General features: G+C 33.9%; 1 protein-coding gene across 1 annotated transcript; it reads left to right on the top strand.

The window, feature by feature from the left end:
- The first annotated feature begins 14,889 nt into the window (after positions 1 to 14,889).
- Positions 14,890 to 18,095, top strand: LOC7465058 (uncharacterized). The gene is made up of 3 exons (XM_002298724.4): positions 14,890 to 15,637; positions 16,347 to 16,694; positions 16,794 to 18,095. Exons 1-3 carry the CDS (start codon positions 15,179 to 15,181, stop codon positions 17,421 to 17,423), a joined length of 1,437 nt encoding a protein of 478 aa, XP_002298760.2. The 5' UTR covers positions 14,890 to 15,178; the 3' UTR covers positions 17,424 to 18,095.
- Positions 18,096 to 23,991: the final 5,896 nt, after the last annotated feature.

The raw sequence follows: 23,991 nt of genomic DNA, 5'->3' as shown, positions 1-23,991 counted from the left end.
GCGGCGCTCTGTGTTCATTAGACATCTAGGAATCAAATTCAATATCGAAAGTTCTTAATTTTGTTATTTTAATTCAACGTCCAAAAAGTTCAAAAAAAAATTAACAAATAAAGTTTAAATATTATCTTGCAACTTTGTATAATGCTCGAACTCAATCCGATTCATATCGACTAGTTTTGATTATATAGGAACTTGACTAAATACTTGTTTTTTTTTCCGGGTATCCTCGTACTCTTTTAAAGGACGAGATTAGTTATGTTCGGGGTTTGTGGATGCCCCTCCCAATAAATGCGCTTTCTGGATATCGAACTTGTGTTCTCACTCTTGCATGGATATAACAATACCTTAACCGCTAGACCAACACTTTATTAGTGACTAAATTGATTAAATACTTGTTTGATTTCATATCTATATTTATTTACCCATGCAAACTAACTATTAATTGTTTTCTTTTTTCAACAAGCAAATTTTTCATTTTAAACCAATTAAATTTTAAAGATGATAGGTGTGAGTTTATATTTTTAAATCAATTTTGTTATATGTGGATCATTTTTTTTATGGAAGAGACTAGATTACTCTCCAATGAGATTTCAAGCTAAAGCAACCAACATGTTAGAAAAAATAAAACTATTTTCTTGCAACCTTTTTGAGGTGTTTTTTTTTTTCAATTTTGAAATTAATATATCATTTATCTAAAATCACTTGAAAATTGTTAATTTGATGCCTTTTTGACGGTCAATTTCAAATGAAGTGCAAATGCATTAACAAACTCGCCTTTATTGCGGGGAGACCCGGTTTTTTTGAAACAAAAAAAAAAATGTCTCATAAAATTCTTTGTTATTATAATTAGACATTAATATACAGTGGTTTTGATTTTTTTTTCATAAAGATAAATTTTCGTGTAACATATTTTTTATCTTTCTTAGCTTACACAATATTTTTAACTAAAATTATTATTTCTATTTAAAATATATATTTTATGATATTAAAGCAAGTTAATAAAAAATATAAAAAATAAACATGATAAAATCATGTTTAAAATCTATTTAACTATTTTAGGAATAAAAACTCGATTTCAATCAATTTTTTATGAACAATTTATTTTTATTTTTATTATTTTTAAATTAAATATATGATAATTAAGAAAATCATTAAAATCCAAAACAAATATAATAATATTTATTTAAGAATGGTAAAAAAATCAAATAATAAGTGAATCGGTGAATTTTTATAGAAGGAGGGGGGAGAAAAATTTAGCAACAGGACAAGCCTCCACGCTGGCTTTGCTTTATTATTTTTTTAATTAAGAGGGCAGACAGTCTTATTTTTTAAGAAAAGCGCCCCAACTCTTAAGAACTCGTGATTTATGTCACAAGTGCTAACCGACCGAGTCATGATATGAATTTATTATAAAATGATTAAAAGCATATATTAAAATGTTGCAGGTAAAATATCATAAGAAAACTCCAATTTCTTTTAGTATTTAGATAATAATTTGTCCAAACCAAACTTAGATTTGTCATTTCCTGAAAAAGAAAAGGTCGTCGTGTAAAAATAAGTAGACCTTTGATTGCACGCTGAAAAATAGAAAAACAGACCTTTTATCGTGGGTGATGATAATTTACCCTGCAAATAAAATAAAAATTATGGTGGAATGCACCCCAGTTTCGTGGCCTAGCTGTCCTCGCAGAAAATTTTTTATCTTCGCATTTTAGGTTTGAATTTTTGTATACCTTGCAGTGCTTTATCTACTTACTGGACTTGCAGGGTGTTCAATAAATCCGAAAATTAGTCATAATGCGCGTAAACTGGTCCGGACACCATATTATAAAAAAAATTATGGTGGAATAACAAAATTTGAGATAAGAAAACCACTGCTCTCATCTTTGTTATTTTTATTTTAGTTCATGTTTGAGATTGAGATTGAAATAAATTAAAAAAATATTTTTAAAAAATTATTATTTTTTATATTATTGTATTAAAATAATTTAAAAATATTAAAAAATTAATTGTTTTAAGAAAAACTACCTTAATGTTCAGTTACTCGCCGCTAAAACTAACGGTGATTTGCTCTCTGCTGAAAATTTCAACATCCAATCACTTGCCATAACGGAACAAAATATCAAATGCCGTCTCGAGTGTAAATATCTCTACTATCTCTTGCTTTCATCCACGTGTCACCATGCATTCCTTCGTATTGGTTACAATTCACAGATCCTCTTGTAGACTCTGAATGACGGTGTCACGTGAATTCTTGACCACTAACTGAGCGAGTACGTGGCTGTTAATCTAGAATATATGCAGCCAAAAATGATTCGATCCCTGCGAAGAGAATAACTTCCACGCGGTACATTAGGTCGTGATATGTACGTTCAAATCGCATGGATGAACAGCATTCTATTCGCGTCAGACCTTTCGCTATCCCGTATCTGCAATCCACTTGAATATGTAATGCACGTCTTTTTTATCCAACTCTCGCTCACGCTTCTCATGTACGCGTGCCATACAGCTGCGGCACCAGCTTTCATCCCCCAATGGTGGTAACCAAGGGCCGTTTAGGCTCGAATTTTTTTTTTTACGGTGACATTTGTTTTTTAATCCCCATCAGTTTTCCTGTAATAAATTTAGAAGTATTTAATTAATGAATATATATTATATTTTTGCTGGATTCCCGTGAAAGCTCTTTTTTAAAATTTTAGTTATAAAAATTATAATTTATAGCAAAAAGCTGATGGTTGATATTATTTTTTAAAGTATTTTTAATTTAAAATTATATTAAAATAATATTTTTTTATTTTTTAAATTTTATTTTTTAAAATTTATTTTTAATATCAGTACATCGAAACAATTTAAAAATACAAAAAATTAACAAATTAAATTGACAAATAGTATTTTAGCTGCAATGCTAAACACTCTTTAAAACTTAAACCTTCTAAAGTCGTATAATATCAAATTTAACTTTATAAAATTATAAATAGCACATAAACTAATAAATATACCAATAAATTAATAAATGTACCATAAATTATATAATATACATATTATATTATATAATTATAGTTGTTCGAATAAATTACAATAATGGAGTAATTAAGATATATAATAGTTGTTCGAATGAATTATAAGTCTAGAATGATTGTGTTGTTATTAGTCAAAACAATATTATGTAAAATATAAAGAGATTTTTCGGTGGTCCAGATCTTAGATTCCGTCATAGATCAATAAAGAAATCTTAGATTAAGTAATTCTAAAAAATACTAATCATTGGTGTATCTTATCACTGAATTTGGAAAAAAAAAACATTTCCTCACGTAGCTGAAAAGAATCTTAGATTTTTTATAAATAAAAAAATGGATTTAGTTATTATCATAAAGAAATCTTAGATTTAGTGATGGGTTAGAGCCAACAATGAGCATTTATTGTGATTTAGAGATGGCAAGTTGGCAACCTTATATTCATCATCTTTATTTTGAAAAATAAAGCGGTCATTTTAGTGCTTACCGTGCTTGAAAATACAAATTTCAAAGGTAATTGTTAGTTAATTGATGGATAGCATGTTTTGAATATAATATTTTTGTCTAAATTTATGTTAAAAAGAGTTAAAAGTAGGGTGATAATACAATATTTTTTGGGTTCGGTTATGCATTGAACTCAAATACATCTATCAGATCTAACATCTTTATGCTCAGCGCCAAATATATAAGGGCTAAACGAGCTGCTAGATTCAATATTCATAGGCTTCGTATCATGCCAAGCTCAAATGGATAAAGAACTAACGATCTTTTTAGGTTCCATATTGGACCACAAGACTTCATTTGTTTATTCATGTGAACCTTAACATAAAATGTTGAAGTCAATGATACTCATCTCTCAACACTCCTATGTGTATAAAAGTCTTTCAATGACTTGTCATTTTCCCATCAATATTAATGACGTGAAACAAATATTTATCCCTCGTCAATGAAATGTAAAAGATTTTTATCCCTTGTTAATTATGTATAAGAGATATTTATCCCTAATAGATACTAACAGGAGGAAATTGATTTTCAGTTTCTTTTCTTCACAAAAGAACAAGATTCATGGGTTATATATACACCATGAATCCTTCAAATGCCAAGGTTTATAATCTCTTCATTCTCAATATTTTTAACATATATTTTTTCAGAGTTTATCCTTCTAAAATATCATTACACTTTCTCTCTCTAAAAAAATACTTAAGCATTTAAGAGTCCTAAAATCTACAAAATGAGACCTTTTACATGTGCTAACCACATTGACCTACCATGTATAATCTACCAGCAACCTTAGCCTACGAGGCACAAGTACCAATCACCTTGATTATTAAGGAGCGGGTACTAGCCACCTTGGCTCACCAAACACCAAGTACAGGCTACCAGTCACTTTGATTAAGGAGAATGAATCATACTACTATAACAAATAGATTAATCGATTATCCAGCACATAAGTCTTGCTTCCAAGCTATTAAATTAGCATTACTAAACACTATAATTAAATTAGCATCTTGATTCTTATCGTATTATAATTATTATTTTTTCATTGAGCTAAAAGTTAAAGAATTTTTTTTTTCATGTTTACTAGTTCTTTACAGGGCAAGGGTTTGATGATTCTAGCAAATATCGTGTGGTTATCATTTGATTATCGCAAATAGATATCAATTGATATATGTCAAATTACTATGTTGAAATAATATATTGGTAAGTCAAAACATTTATTTATTTATTCTATGGTAAGATTTTAGTGTATTTTTTTAATTAGCTCTATGTAATTGGGAAAAGTGCTTTTTCTGAAATAATAATTATAAATGGCTGTTTGGTAGTGTGGCTGCGGGTGAGGTGGAAAAAGTGCTTTTTCTGAAATAATAATTCTAAGTGGCTGTTTGGTAGTGTGGCTGCGGGTGAGGTTCACCCGCAGCCACACTACCTAGTGTTTGGTTAAAGAAAAAGCAGGGTGTTTTGCTGGTAGGGCCCACTGATATTTGAGGTTGCACCGCAGGTTTTGAGAAGCAGCAAAATGCTGCTTCTCATGATGCTGACCCAACGTTAACAGTGGAGCATGGCTCCACTGCACACTGTTCACTAATTGAACAGTTAGTTTTTTTTTAAAAAAAAAAAACTAGTGCGCAAAGTTTTTTTTTCCTGAAAAACTAGTACAGTTAATTAATTGCACTCGTATTGTTCACGTGAAATATATATATATATATATATATATATATATATATATATATATATATATATATATATATTTTAAAAAAATTAGTTTAACGTAAATTAAATTTATTCGTACTGTAATCTCAATTTTATTCCTGATAATATTTTACTTAATTTTATTGCACACATGATAAATCATGATAACTGTAGTTATTGTCGAATGAATTTTGTACATAATGAAATTGTTGATTTTTTTTAAAAAAAATTGTGTTTTACTCGAAAAACTAGTACTTAATATTATTTAATAACACTACATAAATTAGAAGGATATCGCATAATAACGTAGCATTTGTGAAATTTGATCGCAATTCCAATTATGTTATTGCATTAAAAATCATTAGTATTAATATATATATATATATTAATTATTTTATAACCTCAATTTGAAAAGCATTTTTTTAACCAAACACATTAAACTACTTTTTCTTCAACCTCAATTTCAACCACAGTTTTAACCAAACACCTATTTTTTCAAACTAACCTCAACTAAAAGTACTTTTTATAAAACAATTTTTTTCAAACCACAACCACAAAAGCTACCGCAATACCAAACACACTCTAAGATTCAAAATAAAAATGAAAAAATTAACTAAATCTTATTAACCACCAATAGAGACTGGATTATAGGAGACATATCAGGTACTACATCAATAGAGACTTCCATTTCCCTTTTCAGAGGTAATCCATCACATACCAGGTATTACATCAATAGTTTCTTTCTCCATATCCATCACATACGCTAGATACTCCTTTTTTTCATCATTGTCCTAACAATCATAACCGATATAACAAAATTCGGTACAACCTGCCTTTCCCCTCTAAATATTACTCTCTCATCATCTGGTCCTTTGAGAGTCATTGTTTTCGCAAAACAGTCCATCTGAGCTCTATTTGTACCCAACTAATCCATCACAAGGATGACATCAAAATCATGTAATTCTAATGGTATTAACATTTCTAATGGTCTACTCTAATCTCACATACCTTTTATATCAACCCTGATTCCATTAAACGCGTGATCAATATTAACATTTTTTCCTAAAAAAGTATTTATAGTAAACTTTTTTTCTGACCTATATCCCACCCTCGCCAGAGCTCGACGTCTCAGCAACCCTTCCCGAAGCGGGGAATCGATTGTTGGGGTCTTTATTTTGTGAATAAAGGAGTTGCCACCTAGTTTTATGGTCACTAGGAAACCTAACTGGTCTTTCAGAGATTCTAAGGCAATGGACTGGTTACCTAAAGGGAAGGTTTTAGCATCCCTAATTCGCCCTACCTAAGGTAAGCTACTTGGTGTTTGGTTTGCCTTATAATTATTATGGTGTTGGTGTTCTCTAATCAGTTTTCCTAGGATAGGTTTTCAATGATGAATGGACTTGGATTCAAAGTCTAAAAGCAACCCTTGGCCAATATAGATCATACATTTAGATATGTCTACAGAGTGCCAAGAAGAACCGATGTAGATCTCTTAAAATCTGTGTTTCATTTGAACTAAATTTATAACCTATGAATTACAAGATAGCTAAGATAGAAATCTAAGGAGATTCAATATGCTTAAAAACTCATTTTTCTCTTAGTATTTCAAGTATTCGTGACTCGTAAATCGCAAGGAAGAGGAATAAAAAATTAAAAATCTAAAAAAATTCAAAGCGCTTTAAAAGCCTATTTTTACCTTAGTGTTTTATACTTTCACGGCTCGTAAACTGTGAAGTCAAAAATTAAAATGTCCTCAATTATAATCGAGGCTTCTTTTAAGGATGTGTGATGACTTGTTATTTCTAGAAAAATATTTTGGATATTTACCACTTGGTTTTGTTTTATCCAAATATTAACAGTGAATAATAACAAGTTATTCCCAATAATATTTTGGATATTAATCCCTTTGGAATTTCTTTATCCAAATATAAATGGTGAATAAAGTAGAATTCCCCAAAAATAAGATTTTGTATTTTTTGGAATATTGACCAACACCCTTTGAAGTTTTACAAACATGTTGTAAAATTCAGAATGCAAGAAAATAATTTTTGTGTTTAAGAAATCCATGCTAAAACACATTTTCGAAACTTCAAATAGTTTTTTTTTATTAAAGGAATGTTCAAATATGTTAGGGTATTGGCCGTATGCAACATATAAGAAAACATTTCTATATTTTTTCGAAAAACCTAAGCATCACAGTTAATCACAATTAAAGACGACAAACCGTGCCCATATATATATTCTTCAAATTTTGCAAGAGAAAAAAAAATGAACAATTCAAAAAAAAAAAAAAGATGGCCCTTCGAAGCTACTCCCCTCAAATAAAATTCGATCTATCAACTTAAACCCCAAAACCAAACTTAGTCATTGTTCAAATGAATTATAATTCACTTGAACAGTAAACACACACAAATGTTGTCATTCAAAAGCAAAGAGGAAAACGCATCCCCCCTAGACTTGCCCGAAAGATTACTTCAAATGCAATCCAAGATTATAAAGCAGGGAAAACACCCGAACAGAAGAGTGAGCTGATAATGAAGACCTAACAGCCCCCCACGGTTCCTCATGATCCAGAGAGAAAGAAAAAAAAACATTAGGAACCCGCAAACTCTAACAAAAATAACCGTCTAAGCTCAAAGCCACGGAAGGAAACAGAAGACAAGCATTCATTGTATTGTCAAAAATATAGAAAATGAAAGTGCAAAGCCAAAAGACAAAACAGGTTTTTAAAACATAAAAAAACAATCAGATTTATATGCAGCAAAGGAGAAGAAAGTTGAGACTTATACCTGCAAGTCTCACTAGTTTTGGCTGCAGAAGATGAAATACAAACCCAAATTATCGTTTCTGTCAAGGTTCAGCAACAAAGCTTCTTCTCTATATGTTGCAGATCTCCCTCATTTCTGCAGGTCTCACTAGTTTTGACAGACGAAAGTTTATGTCAATGTTTAGCAGCAGAGCTTCCTCTTTATGTGATGCAGATCTCAAACGTCTTCTCCTCCTCTCTTTTTTTTTCTTTCTTTCCTTTTTCCCTCTGTTTACTCATTTGCTCTGTTTTTCTTTTTTTCTCTCTCTTTCTTTTCCCGTTCAGTGAAGGCTTTCACAGTAACGAAAAGATGAAAGAAAAACTCTCCCCCCCTCTGCATATGGCTGGAGGTTCACTTATATAGAAACCTTTACACGTGCTATTCAAGGAAATATTGCAGTAATTATTACAGAGATTAACTTCTATAAACAACCCCAACAATTCCTATATCTATGGTCTTTTATATTGCAGTAATTATTTTTCATAACCATCACCAATCAATTCCTATATCTATGGTTTTTTATATTGCAGTAATTATTTTCCTAACATATATGATTCATTGATATTAGCCTTAATGCTCTATGTTACCGCCACACATTCTTTCCTTTTTTTTCTTGCAAAACCAACTCTTTATACAATTGTTTAGACTTGGAGACCAACTCTAGTGTTCCCTCATCTTGACCGTATGTGTTGGAAAAGGCAAATTGTAGCTAATCATTTGGCATGAAAAGAGGTGACAACTTACACACCAAACCAGCTAGAGGACGCAAGGATGAGAGGAAGAAAAACTTATCAACAGGAACGGTTGCAGGAAAAGGAAAGAAATCGCAGACTAGGGGTACAATTCTCAAAACACAAATGAACAGTACCATGCCAATTAATTCCTATTATGGGGTTGTTTTATACGCGACGTGGTTTGTTAAAAATAAAGGATTGCACGACGTCATTTGAAGAAGCAGAAATGTTTCCCCAGCACGGCAAAAAAACAAATGATGTCTCCAACATACTAATTAATATGCTAAGTTCCAAATGGTGGCACCTTTATTATGACATTTTCTGATCTAGTCCTTGTTCTCAATTTCTTCAACGAAACCAATTAACTTTCAAAAGTTTAAAATTGGTCTTTAATTAACCTAATAAATCCTTGAAACATTAAATCAGGTTCCTCGAATCAGACCTGCAAACTCGGATCAGAATCCTTCTCGCGACAAGATTCTCTACTTTTCACTAGACATTCAAACGGGAATATCTTGAGCTTATGATATCGAAATCAGGCGATTCAAAAACTCAAATTCATCTACATATCTAGAAATACAATTTTCATGAGGGGTTCAAAGTCAGATAAAATCATTTTGAAGAACAGAATCCGGCCACAATCTGGTTGGTCAAAAAGGGTTTCTTGATCTAATTCGGAAACTGACAATGCTGAGCATCCTAATATGACTAAGAGTTTGACCTCAGAATAGTGGGCCCTAGCACCCAATAAAGGTACAAATCAATTCTTTAACATGTCATGAATGACAAAATATAGTTGGGAAGGTCTGATATTGCACGAAATCAGATCAGAATCAAAGTCTAAGTTGGAACAAAGTTGGTATTACAACAGAATTACGACAACAATATAATCAATTTTTTTAGTGCAAATTCTGAGGGATTTATAAAAACCTTAAAGACTAGATAAAGAAGGAACAAATTTAAAATTATAAAGACTCCTAAGTAGCCTAAGAATCCTGACGATTTCGGCAGCAAAGAAGGAGGATAAAGAGAGCAAAAAACAGTTGAACTAGGGTTCAAAAAACATTTCTTTATTTTCTGCTTTTGTCAATCTTTCAGCAACCATGAGCCAAACTCCTGCATTTGGTTCAAGAGAGATACACACCATCTCCAGCACGTAGGGCCCAAAAATAGGTAACAACAACCTACATGGATTCTTCCCTAGTTTCCCCACAAGCTTATTTGCGACAAAAAGATGTGTAGCCCTAACATAAAAAAACACATACACGGGCAGAGAATTTCATTGTAATGTACCTGTCACTACATCAAGGGTAGCCCTAGTCTTCTTCTATGTTACGTAGAATACTTTGCCCTAAGTTCTGGTTCTCTAGGCCTGTCAGTCTGAGCCTAAGTTCAACCCCTACTGTTGTTGGCCCCTGATTGTGCTTGTCTGGCTCGTCTGTCCACAGTGACTGATTACTGCCGACTCTAAACTTGTTGTTGCTAAATCTTAATAAACTAAGTCCACCGAGGAAAATTCCTTAAAAAATGTGTTTGTCCCCCACAATAGTAGCACTCTCGACCTAAATATAGGCAGTCCTATCATCTATGCTCTCCTCTATAAATATAGTATTATCCTAGCGATGCAGAATAGTCCACTAAATGTTTTTGCCCATACTGAACACACTGTGGATAGATAAATGTCTTCTGCTTTGAAGATTCTCTAATAGAACTATCCCTTGGGTTCAATTGCCCTCCAATTAACCCCACATCAACACCTTAAGTAGACTCAACCATTACTCTTCCCTATTTTCTAAACTGATTAAATTGTCTCTTGTTTTTTTTTTTAAAAAGAAGGGGTCTATTTGAAGTGTAATCCACATCCTTTCTTTTGTCATACCTAAACTTTCCCTACTGGCCCTCTATTATACATGCCTCTAAGGCCTCTGCTGCCTCAAAAAGTTCTCTAGCTATGTCGAACTTGAATGCAATCAGCCATTGCCTCAGTTCCTATCATAATCCATCTTGTAACCTTTCTATCTTGCGCTGCTTAGGAGGTACATAATGCGAAGCAAACGTGAAAAGATTATAGAACCTTCTTTCATAGTCAAGCACCAATAAGTCTCCTTGTACCAAAGTCAGGAACTTCTGCTCTTTCACTTTACGATGATATGACGAGTAAAACTAACTTTTCAACTTTATCTTAAATTTAATCTATGTTCTTGCAGGTCTTTTTAATTGTATTGTATCTCACCAAGACCATATCTTATTTGATGGTAAGTGCATGACACAATTCACTCATAAATCCTTTGATACCTATATTTGATCCATAATATTCTCAATTGTGCGAAGCTATCTACCTGCAATCTCAACATCTAGCTCCTTTAAATAAGGTTCACATCCTAACTCTCTCATGCTCTACACAATCTGCACCAATGTAACTACATTATTAGTAAAGGTCATAATTATTAGTGTTGTTTGTTCTGCTGGAGCTACTAGAACTGTCGTAACTGGTGTACTGGGTATCGCCTCAATCATTACTCTCATTATTTAATATATAAATGCAAGGTTAATGTGTAGTGCGGGTATTCTTGTAAATGTTGTTGTTGTCGATAAGGGTATATGTTCTCTGTCTCTACTAACTTAGCCCCTCAGACTGTGACACTCTCACCTGTCTTGAGACAACATTATCACAAAGTCTAAATGCCTCCTTCAATCTCGATTGATGAGATATCAGTGAAATATGAGAGACAATATCCTATAGGGGATCCTTCCCCTACCTCTCCACAATGCCGATATGTTGAATATGTTCCTGTCCTGTCAAGGAATTTGTCATTGTACCTTTCCTCATAAGAACCATCCTAATACAATTCAACAATTGTCAAAGTTCCATTCTAATTCATAAACTTAAACTAGGGTTCTGATACCAACTGTGATAACTCTAAATTTTATTTTATCATATTTACAAAAACATATAGTATTACCATTTAAAGTATATGATTTTTTTTATCCTATCAAAATTTCAGCAGAGTTTTCTTTATATTTTTATACCAAGTTATCGACTCAATCAATTTTCACAACCTGTTAATAAAATTTCAACATATTTTCATCATCGGTACTTCCATATTTAGATATTACCATTAACTCAAAAACAAATTTTTTTTTCTTCCATATTTTCTCAAGCAAATCAATTATGATATTATTCCAAAATACTTTAAGTAACAGTATGATTAACTTAGTTACGACATAAAACAAACACATATTCATATTAATGTTAAGCGAACCTAAAACTTTATCTATATAATTACAATTATATGGTTTGAAATAAACTAATTAAGATACATCACCCATACTTATTTTGGATTCATACACTACTTGGTTACAAAATTATATTATATAACAAAATATGCATTGATTTCACAAAATTACAAATGCAATATCCACTACCCGTCACAACACTGTGAAATACCTGAAATTTATATAATACTTAGCATAATTAGTTTAGACACGAAAAAATTTACTATTGTTACTTTTATATATAATTATTCCCAATTCATACAATTCGTATGATTTAAGAATGTAGTATCTTCTCTTGTCAGACCATCACTTATTTCATTTCTACATTACGAATCTCTCTAATTACTCATTAACCAGGGAACTAGTCTCAGTAATCACAAGGACTAGTTCTCCAATTTCCCATTAATTAAGGAATTATCCTATTTACCATGGAACCAAAATCTCCATCTACCTATTAACCAAGACACTAATCTCACTAACCAAGAAATTAATATCTTCATCTACCTATTAACCAAGGCATTAATCTCATTAACCAGGAAACCGATATCTTCATTTGCCCATTTACCAGGCACTAGTCTCATTAATTAAGGTAACTAGTTTCTCAATCACCCATTAATCAGGGCACTAGTCTTATTTACCAGGGTAATTAGTTTCTTCAACAATTTATCATCAATCAAATACGATTGTTATACATTTAAAAAGGAATTACATGCAAATTAAACAATGCTCTAGTTTTAAGATGCGAAGCACCTGCCTGAAGTCTGGGCGTGTAAACGGATTCTCTACTGCTAGGTGGGTTCTACAGTCTCTCTTATACTAACAGGAATAATATCATTTACTATTCAAGTCCTCGGCTGCTTCATATTTTAACTTAATAGACCATAATTTTATTCTTGATTTAAAATGACTTGGTACAATTTCCTATCTTTAAACGAATCCTTACTTGAAACATAACCAAACTAAAATTTTGGTTTCATGTATAGTTTATTTCTTTTGAAAGCTAAATTACAGGCTGCAGCTTTACTAAAAGGAAGGAAACTCAATTTTTTTCATCGACACATTCAAGACTATTCTTATTGTAACATCAAAATTGTTTAGCCAAATTTAGTATGACCTTCCCTTAATTTTTAATTTGTATATGGATTTTTAGAACTCTGACTTAAATGAGGTCAAATTCATTGAAAAGATATTATCCTTTACTTCAACTTTCATGGAGAACTTATTCCAATTTTTTTTTGTCATTTTCGAGTTATAAATCCGACTAGAAGTTGGATAATGAATCTATCCAGTTTTTCAATTTTTTTATTTTGACTTATAACACTGTATTTGCATTCGTTTTTCTCACCATTCAACACCATTGTTTCTCCTCTATGTGATTTATTACGCCATTTACCCTATCATCCTACTAATCAACTAATTTTCTCACTTCCTTCTATAAACAATCAAAATTATCTTATTAAAATGCATTTACTTTCTCTACATTCCTTTATTTATTAAATATTCAATATAACACAAAAATCTCCATAATTCCCAAAAGCTTTGAAATGTTCTTAACATAGAGTATAACCAACATTTCATTAAAATTAAAAACACAAAATTTCTTTTTCGTTTTCATCCATTCTTTACATTTAACACATGTCAAGGTAGATTCATGCATTGTTTTTAATTTTTTTCAATTTAATCCCTTTATGGCTGGGACTAACACCCTTCTAATCCCTAGGATTTTTTTCTTCAATAATTCATTATTTTGAGTGTGTTTTTCATCCATTTCCATGCCAATTACATTAAACAAAGTCAATTTCTCATTTCCTAAATTTTATTCATGAACCCTAACATAAAATTTACAATTTACACATCAATTTATAATTATAATCAATCTAACTTTTATAGTAATTTAAAACCTATGAGTCCTCGACTAGTCGAAAGTTTTCCAACAATCACTTTTTATCCCACTTGACCGACCCTTTTCCACGTAATCTCCCTAATTTCTTTCAATTTTTTCTCCCTCTGTCTTTGTCTAGTCTAGGAACTATTCTCTCACTATTTAGGCTAAATCTTATCCAAATCTCTTCAATTTTGTTGTATTTTTTGTTTTTGGTGAAAAAGGCTTGAAAATCCTCCCCCTCTTTTCTTCTTTTGTAGCCGGCCATTTAAGAGAAATTTTGGGGTTTTTATAGTCAAAACTTTAGGTAATGACACATTGACCCAATATTTTAATTATTTTATTTTTATCCCCATCTTTTCTATTTTCTAACAACTTATGCTATATACTATTTTTAAAAAAATTTATCCATTGCCATTTAACTTTATATCTTTAATTTAATTTACCCATTTCATATCTTAATATTCCATATTTAATTTAATAATTTTAAATCAACATAATATTAAAAATTCAAATAATTTTTTTTAAAAAAAGCAAAACACTATTCCCTAGCGCTTTGCCTCAAGCAACAAAGCTTTACTAATGCTTTTTTTTTTTTTTTTTGCTGACTTGGCCATGCTATATTGTTGAGATTAAAAAAAAAAAACATTCTGCAAATGCTATCATATTATCACCATTTATTTCCAGAAGACATGGTAAAATTAATGTACATATTTTTATTTTTAAATAAACGACTCCCAATCAGCCCTAATAAAACCTGTATTAAAATCAAGGATAAAAGAAACAGGTGCTATCCATGTCCTTTAATTTCATGGATGTTTATTCAACACGAAGAGAGCTCTTACCAAAACAGTAAAAGTCTTCGAGCCCACTAACCACGCAGTCCCCTCCCAAATATGGCCTCTGCCCAGTAACCACTCACCCACCCCCAACCCTCTCTCTCTCTCTCTCTCTCTCTATATATATATATATATATATATATATATATCACAAGCTTTGTCACTCGCTCTGGTACAAACCCCAACACACACGCTCACTGTCCCTCCCTCTCCCCAAACTGTTTTCCCACTATTCCCTCCCCACTTCTCCACCATTCCCACACCCTAAAACACTCCCATCTCCCATGAAAAATTCTCGTTTATTCCAACAAACTCCCCCACCTAGTCCCCCTCACCAATAAAAAAAAGAAGAAGAAGAAAAACATCTCACTTTCTTTCCTTTTCCTCACCACCGGCGGCTACTCTCATCTCATCTCATCTCTTCCCCCTACAAAAAATGGAAAAAAAACAAGGTTTCTTCTCGGCGCTCAAAGAAGAAGTTGTCCGTGGCCTCTCCCCTTCTCGTTCCCGCTCCAACAGCCCGGCTCGAACCGCGTCTCCAATGTCGGGCCTGCTTCGCCGCAAAAAACACAATAAGGAAACTTCCTTCTTCGCGTCGCAACCAGAACCAGTGATTGGGAGATCAGGGAGTTTGAGGCCAATGGTTGGGGAAGCGTTATCTCCACTAATGGAGGGTCCGGATCCGGATGGAGGGGAAGGTGAGCGTAAACGGGTCGGGTCGGGTTTGGGTCAGTGGATGAGAGGGCAGTTATCGAGGGCTCCGTCGGTTACTAGTTTGGCTTACAAGAGGTCTGATCTGAGGTTGTTGCTTGGGGTTATGGGTGCACCATTGGCTCCAGTGCATGTTAGCACTTTGGACCCTTTGCCTCACCTTAGCATTAAAGACACTCCCATTGTAAACTCCCTCTCTGTCTCTTTTTCTTTAGCAATGCACAAACGGTTTTTGATTTTTTTTTTTTCGCAAGGTTTAAGAAAAAACTGCATTTTTTTAAGTAATTAGTTTTGAGGACTGTTTGTTTTGTGGAGAAGGTTAAGTGGAAACAACTAAGCAGAGTTGGGATTGGACATTGGCTTACTGAGAGTAGTAGTTTTGTGGGTTTCCTTTTCTTTTCATTCTTTTTAAGTGAATTGAGAATTATTGTATCAGTGAATTGCTAGATCCATGGAATATTTTTTTTTCTAGGTTAACTTTTTTAAATTGCTTTTTATTTTTATTTTTTTGGGGGGCGCCAATATTTTCTTTGGCTGGTGAGAAACAGAGGAAAGGCAAAGAAATAAAAGTTCATGATGTTACATCTGGTGTTGCTCTACAAAATTTCTGGTTGAATCTCCAAAGGTGCTCATAAGAGTACAATCTGTTCTTCTTCTGCTGAAATTATTGAAAAAAATATGATATTGTAAGGACTTGTTTGTTTGTTTTAATCTTTTTTCATGAAAGTTGAAACTGATATTTGCACCATAGTGTGTAATGGGTTGCTGCTAACTGTGGACGCTCGACTCCATTTGTCTTCACTGTTACTTGGTGTGAATTGTTTTAATTTCTTTGAAAAACAAAAAAGAGTTGTTGCTCATATTTTGTCTTTTATGGGATTGCATTACTGCAGGAAACTTCCTCTGCCCAGTACATATTGCAGCAGTACATGGCAGCGTCTGGTGGGCACCAGGTGCAGAACTCTATTCGAAATGCGTATGCTATGGGAAAGCTTAAGATGATAGCTTCGGAATTTGAAACACCCACGAGGGTGGTGAAGAACCGGAATGGTGCTAGAGGTGTGGAATCGGGTGGGTTTGTGCTTTGGCAGATGAATCCTGATATGTGGTATGTTGAGCTAGCGGTTGGGGGTAGTAAGGTTCATGCTGGCTGCAATGGCAAACTTGTTTGGAGGCACACACCTTGGCTTGGTGCACATACTGCTAAAGGCCCTGTCAGACCCTTGCGTCGAGCACTTCAGGTGACGTTCTTTATGCTAATTCCTCCTGCAAACAGTGCTGGGACATTTACCTTTGTGTTACTAATTTGCTCATCCGTGTACTTTTTAATCCTATTTCAGGGTCTTGATCCAAGAACCACAGCCAGTATGTTTGCTGATGCAAAGTGCATAGGAGAGAAAAACATAAATGGTGAGGATTGCTTTATACTAAAGCTTTTTGCTGATCCACAGACTCTGAAGGCCCGGAGTGAAGGCCCTGCAGAGATCATAAGGCATGTTTTATTCGGCTACTTCAGTCAAAAGACTGGACTTCTTGTTCACATGGAGGATTCACATCTGACCCGTATCCAATCCAATGGTGGAGATGCAGTTTACTGGGAAACAACAATCAATTCGTTCCTTGATGATTACAGGCCAGTTGAAGGGATCATGATTGCCCACTCGGGTCGTACTGTGGTGACTCTTTACAGGTTTGGCGAGGTAGCAATGAGCCATACCAAGACAAAGATGGAGGAAGCTTGGACTATTGAAGAGGTTGCATTCAATGTGCCCGGCCTTTCAGTAGACTGTTTTATCCCTCCAGCAGATTTAAAATCAGGGTCCTTTAGTGAAGCTTGTGAGCTAGCTCAGGATGAAAGGGGAAAGAGTGCAATGGCATTAGCAGCATATCGGGCGAAAGTTGCAGCCCTAGACAAGTCAGATGATAGCTGTGCAGATAACATGATATGGAAGATGGAGGTGTCTGATTGAGGGGTAGGATTGCATTACTACAATTGTTTATACTGGTAGCTAGCTTTAATTGACTAACGGATTAGAAGTTACAAAGTAGGAGTTCAAGTCATTTTTTGGACTTCGGGATCTGCCTCTGTTAATCTGTAAATAGAGCATGATCATTCACCGGCTCAAACTAGGGCCTGGACGAATCTTTATACTCTCAATGCAGGATCCAGCTAAGGTGTTGGAGCTCGGTTTTCCAATTAGGGATAGAGCAAATGGAGGTTTAGTTTTAGTTTACCTTCCATGTCTGGAGGAAGGTGGTGAAGCTTTAAAATAGCAGAACTGTTAACCTTCTATACATTTTTACTAATTCTATCTTGAATGCATACAGCGGTGGCAGTAGAAAGGAAAACTGCTTCTGGCTAACATGAGTTTTAACTCGAATGTCTAGTTTGTTCACTTCTGTTTGTGGGCTTGTTACTCGTGTGGATGCACAGTTTTTATTGAAGGTTCTTCTCGGTTTTGAAGGGAATGGAAGTTTCCGGTATCTGATGAATGCAGGCAGGGTAAAACGAGACCAGCGAGTTTCTTCACCGTTCTGCATCTGTTTTTTGCAGTGCTTTTCCATTGCTGTTGAAAGGGATGTAAACCATGATATTTGTTGATCAAATATTGAATGATTAATGCTTATTATTGTTGAGATCAGCACATTTTCCTTCATCTCCCTCTTTTGGATCTGCGTGAAATTCAACGTTTTAATTCACCCCCCAATCTTTAGAGCCTTTTATCTTCACTAATCCTGCAACCATTGGATTTTTTTTCTTAATCGTCACGCCTGGGTCGTTTCTGAATGCTCTGTGGTTTAGGATGTTGTTCTAGTTCCCCCCCATCTCCATGTATCTTTTCGCAGTGATTGACATCATCTAGTGGCGGTGCTGGACAACTCAGGAGCACAGCGACGCTGGCACCTTTCTGTACACTGCCCCCTTCTCGGTGGGGTCTAAAACTTTTTCATTAAAGTCTGTCTGTGTATTAAATTAGAGAACCCTTTGACCCAAACGCATCGGCATGGAACTAACATGGAGAGAGGTTGAATATGGGTTTGCATCGTTTGAGGCAAAACCTGTGCACGGAGCATCATTACAGCAAGGCACGGGGTAAAAGGACTCCAAACCCCATGTGATTTCTACCCCTTCTTTTGCTTTCTCGTCCTTAGCTGTGCTTTGTTTTATCATCCTGCCTTTTGCAGGCACTGTCTCTTCACCTCTTTACCCCACAGGGTTTTTTAATCCACTTGTGTTACGTTCACTCCATGGTCTAGACAGTGCGAAGGTTCCTTAATGTGTATGTCTGTTAATTTGGCGGTGTTTTTATAAGAATATTTCTTATTTTCAATTTTTTTTATTTTTAATATTAGAACATTAAAATCATAAAATAATATATTTTTTTCATGATGTATGCCCTTGGGTGGTCAGGTTGACGGTTCCTAATTGATGATGGCTTTGCCTTGCACTAGTTTCGACTTGATTTAATTTTGTCCCTAAATTTTAATAAAATTAATTAATCAGCCCTTGAAACCCTGTATGTTTAATTGAAATGTTTTTTTTTTTTTTTACAATTTAGTCCATGCTATTTTTCAATTTATTGTTGTTTCTTAAATATGAAAGAAAGAATGTTAAATAAACAGCGTGGGAGAGTTTGATTAGGAAAGAAGGTGATTTTGGAACAAAAAAATCACAAATTTGAGGATGATCAATTTTTTAGTACAGGGACTGATCAGTTCGATGTTACAAACTATAGGGATTAAGTTATTATTTACTTAGTTTGAAGTCGTTTATAGGATGAAAAACGAAAGTACATGCAAAGGGTTTGTTTTTTTTATCGTAATTATTTTTCAAATAATTTTTTTATTTGAGAAAATATTAAATTAATATTTTTAAGTATTTTTTTATGATTTTAATATGTTAATATTAAAAATAAAAAAAATATTTATTTTATTACATTTTTAATTAAATTTTTTTAAAAAAAATACTAGGCATCACAATTAAAAAACTCAAGCAGGGCATGTGATATTGTTACATGGAATGTAGAAACCAACCTACAGTAGAAAAGCGTGGTTTTATTTATTTATTTATTATTTTCCCAGTTACATTTTTCAAGAGTTTTATTCTTGATTCGGCCATTATGCAATTTGGGTCTGCGCAGTGGATAGATAATGCAGATAGGCTGTGCTGGGCACCGGCCAGCGACTGTCAAACGAGAATTAATAATATCTTAGCTTCCATAACGTCCTCACATTTGGTATATATTCCTTTTTCAGCTAATTGATTCAACAACCACATATGTTTGCTGCGACCTCCTTTTGTTTTATTTAGTAATTAAATCTGACAAATCCCTCTCCAGGAAAAAGAAACGAAAAGAAGCTAACCAGAAAGCTTGGGGAAGCATTCTGTGGCACTTGACTGATAGTTTTAAAACCTCTTGTTCTTAAATCCCATTCGATTTTCTTCACCATTGTTCAACAAGGATATCTTTTTGGACTTGTTTTTACAGAGGGGAAGAAGGAAGAGCACGATAGTTCTCTTGCTTGCAATAGCCATTATGGGAGCTTCCTTAAAATACGAATGTAACCCTAAAATCAGTCACTCTCGGAGATGACAATTTCTTAGCTGTCTCCTTTCATAACCACTGTCAATCCATATCAACCCTACCTCTTATGCATGTCATAATTTTGATGCGTGCTTTCTGTTTAATTGGTTAACACAACGATTTAGACACTTTTTTCACGAGTTTGTTGGCATAGAAGCTGCTGGCCTACAACTTCAACCTCCCTTCTTGCCTGACAGAAGGAAAGTATGGCAGGTAGCTAGAAATCTGCGTGGTTTAAGTTATCCGTGTGTCTATGTTCACACACACACACGTGTGCATTTGGGGAAATGAGCTTATTCAATATGGGAATGGGAGATCTGCTACCAGTGAGTCAAGATGGTACGAGTTGAAGGCTGGTCTTAATTAATTGTCTAGGAAGTAGGGATCTATCGAGATTGTTGAAGTTTAAGAGACTAGTCGTACACATAATTTGAGCAGACGCCTCCGTGTTTGTTTATGGGGGGAATGGTATCTAATTATTCTAGGTATCATTCAGCTAGCTCATGATCTTCCTAGCGCTTTCCTAGATGGCTCTGTTGATTCTGAAGTTGACTTGAACTACGAATTCAAAAATCTTAACACCCTGTGCTTCCTAGCTAACACTTTCATGCAATTTGATTGCGGGAAAACCAGTCCTGAAGGAAAATAAAAGAAAAGAAACCCCACCATTTCATGTGCAAGGAAGGGTGAGGATCAAGTGCATAACTCAGATCAACTACAGGTTAAGCTTAATTAGCTGGCATATGCATGGAGGCCGTGAATCTTTCAATTAGAAGTCAAAGATGACAGTGTACATTTTTCATGAAACGATTATACAAGGATAAAATCTTTAATGAGGTACAGGGCTGGGTTGTTTTCTAAAATATACAGGAGCGGAATCTAGAGTGTTTTTTTTTTGTTTTTTTATGCCATAGCATATGGGAAATGACCTTCAATATTCTTGAATAAAATTGATTTGACTTTGAGAATCCCACAGTATGTTTAGTTTAATAGCGGAAATCCCACATACGCACCAGGATTTTAGGAAACGTTCTTAGATTTCTTTACATTTTGAGCACATCAAGATAAAAATGCATAGATAGTAATGTCAAGAGCTGGAAACTTGTATTTGCTGAGGGGGAAAAAAGAATACTACCAAGGCAGTGTCGGCAAAGGAAACATTGCACCAGATCATGAGCAGTACAAGGGATAGATTGTTCAATATTAATGATAGAGTAGCTGTCCCCAAAAATAGATGAACATTTATTGAGCCTCTGACTTAGTACCCATGCTTCAAGTGGAGTTGCTGTTAAGAAAATACAGAGAGGTTAAATCTGTATCCAAGCTCGTAGTTGCATCTGTTTCTCTTTATATGTGGACGTGCGTGGTTGCATTGCATATGCGAATGTCAGTGAGGGAAGGGAAACACTTGAAAGAGAATGTACATGTGCTTCCACGCATTTGCCTGCACGTCAATAAAGAGTGTTGGGGTTAATTTTAACAGTCCGATAATCGAAACAGAGAGCATTAAAATCCTGATGCTGGGCTCGAGTTCTTGTTTGTTTTGGTATTATGTCCACACTTTTGTAAGAATAGATCAACTCCATCTTTCTTGTCTGGTCTTGTTAAAAATAATGCATGAAAAACGTTGCTTGTCGCAATGATATTTATTCCTCACAGTCCTGTTTCAAGTCCAGCACTGATCGCTAGAGAAACAACCATCGAATTAACCCTTGAGTTAAAGGGCTTAGCATGTCAGAGATCCGTTTCCTTCATGATATGCTTGGGCTCGAACATCATCTGTAAATCCCACTGCTCAATTCTTGAGTGGTTATTCTAGGCAGGGCCGAGCTGTCTGGTTCGATATAGATATCATCCGCAAGTCACAGGCGGGTTTGTGATGCGATTAGGTCCCTCTTCAACTGTTTATATCGTCATGCAACGAAGAACATTGTCTACCAGCTTAGAATTCTGCAGTAAAATCTAAAAGGACTAAAATGTTTTAATTAAATGATTTGGAGGAGGTGACATGGAGATCAAGAGGTATGCTCCTCTTTTTGACCACCAGAGTTTAAATCTCAAACCAGACCATGCAAGGTGAAATTCTCACGATTTACCTCATCTTGATGTGCGTGTCCTTCCTTTAATCGAGTCAAGGTTCTAGTTTCATCAAAAAATATGTTTTCATAGATATTCAACTCCATCTTTTCCTTCTCGATATTGTAAAGAGTTGAAGGAGGCTGAGACAAATCAATTGCATGTGTGATATATCAGTGAAAAACTCTATTCAAATCATTTCTTATGACCGTTGAATACACTAATATATCCACGTTTAAAGTTGATGACAACTGCTGATGCCGAAGTAATATCAACATTTAGAGGGTACAGAGGCGACATGGCACTGCTAGGCCCATATTATCCGATCAAGAAGGGTTCCACGGACCATGAAGGATTGATCGTGTTTAACGGGCCAACGGTATTATCTCCGAAAGGCCGAAGCTTTACTTCTTTCCCCCTTTAGTTTGAGCTACAGAGGCCCAGTTTCCTTCAAGTTCGAAGACTGAAGTGTTAAATCCAACTCGGAAATTCTTTTTTTTTTTTCTCGAAAAAGAAGAGCAAAAGAATGGAAAATCTGAAAACTCAAGGAAAATCTTACGGTGATTGGGAGTAACCGGTTATGTTTTATTAGTAATTTTCTGAGATTACCTTGAAAAAAAAAGATAAATACAAAAAAAAATAAAAATTAATGACTTAAAAAATAAATAAAAATATTTACACGTGGGATTTATCTCACTTATTTGTATCCACTTTTTTTAAAAAAATATATCACTAGTTACTCTTTAAAACACCATAAAATTACATGTATTTCAAGAATAATATAAAAGTTAATCATGAAATGATTTATGATTATTACATTCCAGTCGGACAATGCATCATGTTATCCAAAGAACTACAAAACTTGTAGTACGGGGGAGTTGATAATTGAAACCTCTAAGCAACTATATCTTGTAGGTTTAAACTAGTTAGGTAACTCCTGTTCTGTGGTGACTAGATAATTTTTTATATAAAGTTAAAAAATAAATTGTAGTTCACTTTTCTTTAAATCTTTTTTTTTCAATGTATTTTGACTCAAAATAAACCTATAGAACATCTCAAAAAGTCTCAAAATCAAAAACCAACCCGAGCTCAGATATATTTTTTCATGAACTTTAAAAGTAAAAAAAAAACACATGATATAATGGTATTAAATTAAATTTTATTGATCAAATAGAATCATTTTACACAAATATTATTTATTTTAATGGTATTAAATTAGTATTAATAACATGTTTTTCTTTACTATTCAAGTCCATTTACCTCTCTTACTACTCAAAACTAGAAAATAATAAAAATAATTTTTTACTAAGAAAACCCTCTCGCCTTTGACTTTTACAGCTAATCTTGTACTTCCAAACCATGTAGAAGTGAATTGCCAACGTAATGATGTATTGCCAAAACACAGCAACTTCACCAAATTGACAAGACTAGAAATCAAATTTGTTTAGATCTGTATTTTTATATTTATAACAACGTAATAATGTAGCTAGCCTATCACCTTGTCGTTTAATGGGTGCTAGTGGTTGATACTCTTAAAAGCACTGGCAGGATAGGGTAGGATCCTTCAGAGTCGAAGCAAATGCAATGATTCCACAACCTTAACAGAGGCTGGCAGCTGACATCCCTGTTCGAAACGTTTTATTTCATGGATGGTGCCGGAGAAGAACGGTTATTTTTAATTCAGAAATATATTAAAATAATATATTTTTTATTTTTTAAAATTCATTTTTAATATCAATTCCAAACACTATTAAAATGAGAGTTTGCGTTCGTTTGAGAGCTTGGTATTGGTGATGAGACGGGCCTTGGAAGGACCCGTTTTAGGAGCCGTAAGCTATTGCTTATATCGGAATCGCACGGGTAAAGAAGAAGGAAA

Source organism: Populus trichocarpa, chromosome 1, assembly GCF_000002775.5.
Source record: "Populus trichocarpa isolate Nisqually-1 chromosome 1, P.trichocarpa_v4.1, whole genome shotgun sequence".
NCBI classification, from domain to species: Eukaryota; Viridiplantae; Streptophyta; class Magnoliopsida; order Malpighiales; family Salicaceae; genus Populus; species Populus trichocarpa.
This window is presented reverse-complemented; position numbering and strand designations above follow the sequence as displayed.

Bases quoted from the DNA above. Each gene is read 5' to 3' on its own strand.
- LOC7465058 (XM_002298724.4), top strand. From the start codon at position 15,179: ATGGAAAAAAAACAAGGTTTCTTCTCGGCGCTCAAAGAAGAAGTTGTC. The intron at 15,638-16,346 runs GTAAACTCCCTC...GCATTACTGCAG, and splicing joins GCATTAAAGACACTCCCATT to GAAACTTCCTCTGCCCAGTA. The intron at 16,695-16,793 runs GTGACGTTCTTT...ATCCTATTTCAG, and splicing joins CCTTGCGTCGAGCACTTCAG to GGTCTTGATCCAAGAACCAC.